This window comes from Pteropus vampyrus, unplaced genomic scaffold (genome assembly GCF_000151845.1).
Source record: "Pteropus vampyrus isolate Shadow unplaced genomic scaffold, Pvam_2.0 Scaffold7, whole genome shotgun sequence".
Lineage (NCBI taxonomy): Eukaryota > Metazoa > Chordata > Mammalia > Chiroptera > Pteropodidae > Pteropus > Pteropus vampyrus.
Window position 1 is genome coordinate 13,222,010 of NW_011888788.1, and position 4,406 is coordinate 13,226,415.

The window sequence follows — 4,406 nt, forward strand, 5'->3', positions numbered from 1 at the left end:
ATAATCTCTTCGAGATGTTTCACTGTGACCCGTGACTACAAAGTAAAGAGAAGGCCTCAAGTCAAATATGAGCCCCATCTCTCAGGAAGTTCCATGGTACCCACCCACTCCAGGCATGACACAATAGCCTCTTTCTGGAGATGAATGGGGCAGGGGGTCTCCTTGAGATTGAGGAGTCAGCTGTCATTCTGTAATCACCATATAAATATGACATCACCAAAACCCAGCAATGTGACTATCTCCCAAATGATCCCCCCTGGATTTCCCAGCTGTCTGCCTTAAGTTACGTTTGAATTCCGAGGGAAGGTGGACACCCTGGAGCAATGCTAGTATCGCTGGACCCTGGGGAAGGTCAGAGGGCCCAGGCTGTACCTTTTTGAGCTCCTCTTCCGTGGCGCTGACTTTGGCCTTCCACACCTGCTCCTCCTCCTCCACACTCTTCTGCAAGTCTCTGAGCATGCCCTCCTGGGGAATGGGCACTGAGGCAGGGCCCTCTCCGTGGAGGACCCACCCCACATAAACATACAATTGCGTCTTCTTGTCCCCTCGGCCCCCCTGTGATGACTGCCTGGCTGATTTTGTCAGTGTCACATGGGGAGCAAGGTGGACCACGGTCCTGGAGTGGGGCCCTCTGGCCAGTGTGTGAACGAAGGCTGCAGGCCACACAAGAGAATGAGGGCCGTGACCCAAATGAAGTCATAGGGACTCTCATCTCTGCTGAGTTTTCCTCTAATGCCCAACTCACTGGCCCAGAACAAGGGGCACAGGATGGGGTCAGAGTGGGAAGGCTGGACCCAGCATTACTTTTGGAGTCACAGAGAACACAGCTTCAAGCCTGCTGTCAGCCAAATGCTCATGCCTTTCTTTCCTTCCCCAGACTATTCCTTGTTATGACCAAGTCTCTCCATCTCCCTGAGAGTAGCCCCAAACTTTCAACTCAGCCCTCTCCTCAGCTTAGAAGCAACAAAGATCTGAGCCCCTTACTCTGCCCTTTTACCATTCAACCAACAAAATGAGGCCCAGAGAGGGACACAGATTTGCCCAGGGTACCAAAGAACCAGTGTTTGAACCCAGAGCTCTTTACATAGGGCACAGTGGGCTCTTCTACACCACTATCTGCCTCTTGCCCTGCAGGCCCTGAAAGCTCGTTTTCCCAACAGCGCCCTACAAGATGCCCAGCCAAAAGCCTAGCTGGAGACTGCGGTCCTCATGTCTTACTGTCTCTGCCAGGATGGTGCGGTACTGGTCACACTCTGCCTGCAGGGTGCCCTGGGTCTCCTCGGCTTCCCTCAGCTTGGAGGCCAGGTCCTGAGGGCACAGGGCAGAATAAAGGTCTGCTTAGCCAAGCACAGGGTTTCTCCGGCTGAAACAACTCTGGACACCTCTTCCTGGGGACCAGAGAGCAAGTGACAGCCCTGTGAGAGCGAGTGCATGCCATGCTTACCAAGGAGGGCTCCGTGTTTATTGGCAGCTGTTTTAGCAGTTCTGAGCCTTTCTCTTTGAGTTCCTGGAGCCACTCAGCATAATTCTGCAACAAAAATGTGTAAATGGGTCCAGTGACATTCTGGGTGAGCAGTAGGGTCCCAGAGAGCAACCTCCCCTACCTTGTGGGCAATGTCAGAGAGTGCAGGGAGCAGAGCCAGCAGGGCCTCCTTGGTCTGTGCCTCAGTCAGGCTGAGCTGCTTCTCTGATTCCTCCTATGGGGGTAAGACGGTATTCAGACGTGATGGTTTAAGGCAACCCCCAGGGAGTGTCCCCGGAAATGCTAGGGTATTCACCCCCAGGAAGGGAGAAGGACAAGAATCAAAGAAGATAGGTGGCTCTGTGGGGCTGACTGGGAAGGGGTTGGGGGGCGGCTGGGTGTTTAGCCTCAGTAGCCAGTTCTGACCACCCCTGTAGCCACGAGTTAGGAGCTACTGCTGGCTGGGAGTGACTGGACCCAGCAACCTTGGAGGGAGGGAGAAAGGGAAGACCAGTCCTCTCACAATGAAAAGCAGAAACCAACCCAGCGGGGATAAAAATTTGGTCGGGGTCACATCTCTCCCAAAGTGTGACTCCATGCTGTGGCTATGCGTTCTGGGCCAGCACCCCCATCCATCCTCCTTGAGGCTCCCACTCAAAGCATGAAGAAGGAATGGAAGAAGGCCCAAAGGAGCTATAAAGTCAAATCTAGGACAGAAGCGTCTGCTGGGGACAGATCACATCCCTTCTCCACGCCTGGGGGATGGCTGGGGTGGCTGCAGATTTCTAGCTAAAAGGTCTTTCTTTCCCTAATAGCCTGTTCTCTGCAGGGTGAGCCTATTGCCAGCTCCCCATAATCTCAGCACAGCCTGAGCCCCAGCTTGAGCCCCAAGGGCAGCATGAGGAACTCCAACTGAATAAGAGCCAACATGCAATGTTCTAGAACACACATATGGACAGCTGACAAATGGATGCCCTGCCTGAACACAGAACCCACATGGTCTGGACTTGGGTCTCAGAAAAGGATCCTTCTTGGCTCACCTACTGATTCACAGACAATGCCAATGGCCTGCCAAGGACCTCCTAACCTGTGACCACCATTCAGGCCCCCAGTTGTGGGAGTTCAAGGCCAGAACCAGAGGACCTGGAGGCCACCTCCTGTCTTTATCTGGCTGCATGACCACAAGCAAGTCAGATGACATCTCTGGTCACAGATTTTGCATTTGTGACAGAAAGACTCCAAGGTCACTCTGGGGAGTCTAAGTATAGCTGTCACAACTAGACAGAGGCCAGCCCTCCACCTCCCACCTTGTCTTGGGGCCCTCTCTCTCATACAACCTTCGGGCTTCCTGGGAGGCTCATGAAAGTCACTGCAAAGCTCTCAATAACAGGACAGACATTTCTTCTGCATCAGTGAAGCTGGGGTGATGGGGGCAGGGGGGCGCCACCTGGGGCCTTACATCAGAGATAGAAATGTGTGGTGAGATGGAATGGGTGAGGCCTCTACTTGCTGCTGCTGTAGGCCACATGCCCCAGCCACGGCCTGAGCACTAGCTTCTGGCCCAGGGCTCCAGAGGTGACGTGAGGAACCCAGACACTGAGATGCCTACATTCTCCTCAACTTGGGCTGCATGGAGCATGGGACCAATGTGGACTTCAGGACCAGAGTGTGCTAAAGATGTCCTTCCCTTCTGTGACTTACTGTAAAGATCAAACATAGAACTTACTTGGCCAGGATTTCAGAGGGCCTGAGAAACCAGAAGGATCAGACAAAATATCAGAGTTTTGAAGACAGCCCAATGTCAAGCTCACTAACAGGTGGAGCAGCCAGGTGGGCTCACAGCCCGCACAGCCTCTATCTCTGCCCCCTGATGGCAAAGGGCCCAGCTGAGTAAAAGCAACCAAGGGTACATTTTCCCTCTTTGTCTTAGGGAGAAATGAAGGGAGGGGAGAGAAAAAGAGAAAAAGGGAAGGAGGGAGATGCAGGAGTTGAGGCACTCTGTATGCCAGCCTCTTGGACGGGCCCTGGTGTGGATTTCTGAGAAACTCCAGGGCCAAGGCTGCTCTGCAGGCAGTTAGTGCATTTTATGGTTTGCTAAACTACACAGGTGCTGCTGATCGAGTCTTGACTAGCAGGTGAGTCTGAAGACCGGATTCTGACCTTGGCCTGGGTCAGGGAGTGCAGCTTCTCCTCGAAGGCTCTCTCAGCCGAGGCCATTGCCTCCATCGCCTTCCAGTTCTTCTCTCGGAGATCCTGGGGGAAGATGTGGAAAAGGTCAGAAGCCAGGTGAAGTAGCTGCTGACACATTTCCCATGAGTTGCCAGTCTCAGCAGGGCAGAACCTCCTCAATCCCAGTATAGACTCCACAGGGGGCCTACAAAGGGACAAAATGCCTTTTCTCTTGGCCCACGTCCACTGGGCCTCTCTTGGGTAGCACTAACACAAGGCCGAGGTGTCACAGCCTGCTATGGGGTGGCCATGGTATGAGGTGGTGAGGAGGCTAAGCATCTTTTCAGGGAGATGCTGGAAGAAAGGAGGGTCAGTCTGGCTCCTATCACCAAAATGCAAGCAATGACTCCTTGGCTGACTCTGTACAGCTGGGGCTGCCCCTGGGGAGAGCAGATGGGTCGCCCAAAAGCCCAAGCTCTGTGAGGGGTAATGGGCAGGCAGCCCAGTGGGGAAGACACAGCCGAGGCTCCTTTGTACCCCCCGCAGAGGAGGCACTTCCACATCCCCTTTTCCTGATGCTAGCCTCCTCAGTCCAAGGTGATTACATGACCCTGGCCAGGCTAATCAGCACATTCTGTCCCCATCATGAGGGCCTGGGGGAACGTGACCAAGGCTGTTCCAATGGGAGTCTGCCCTGGGACTTTGGATGGACCTGAGAGGCAGAGAGGCTCCCCAAGCCCCCCAAAGAAGGTAGGCTTTCAGCAGTGAGTAGCAC

At 54.1% G+C, this 4,406-nt stretch overlaps 1 protein-coding gene across 2 annotated transcripts in view; it reads right to left on the bottom strand.

The window, feature by feature from the left end:
- The window catches only part of RRBP1 (ribosome binding protein 1), a 64,846-nt gene that overhangs the window by 4,399 nt on the left and 56,041 nt on the right, over nt 1-4,406 (bottom strand). For both annotated transcript variants that reach the window (XM_011370470.2, XM_011370461.2), the window contains 4 exons: nt 1,605-1,697; nt 1,445-1,528; nt 1,219-1,308; nt 373-465 (listed from right to left, as the gene is read on the bottom strand). In XM_011370470.2, the coding sequence (XP_011368772.1) occupies nt 373-465; nt 1,219-1,308; nt 1,445-1,528; nt 1,605-1,697 (360 nt within the window). The remainder of the gene's footprint in view (nt 1-372; nt 466-1,218; nt 1,309-1,444; nt 1,529-1,604; nt 1,698-4,406) is intronic.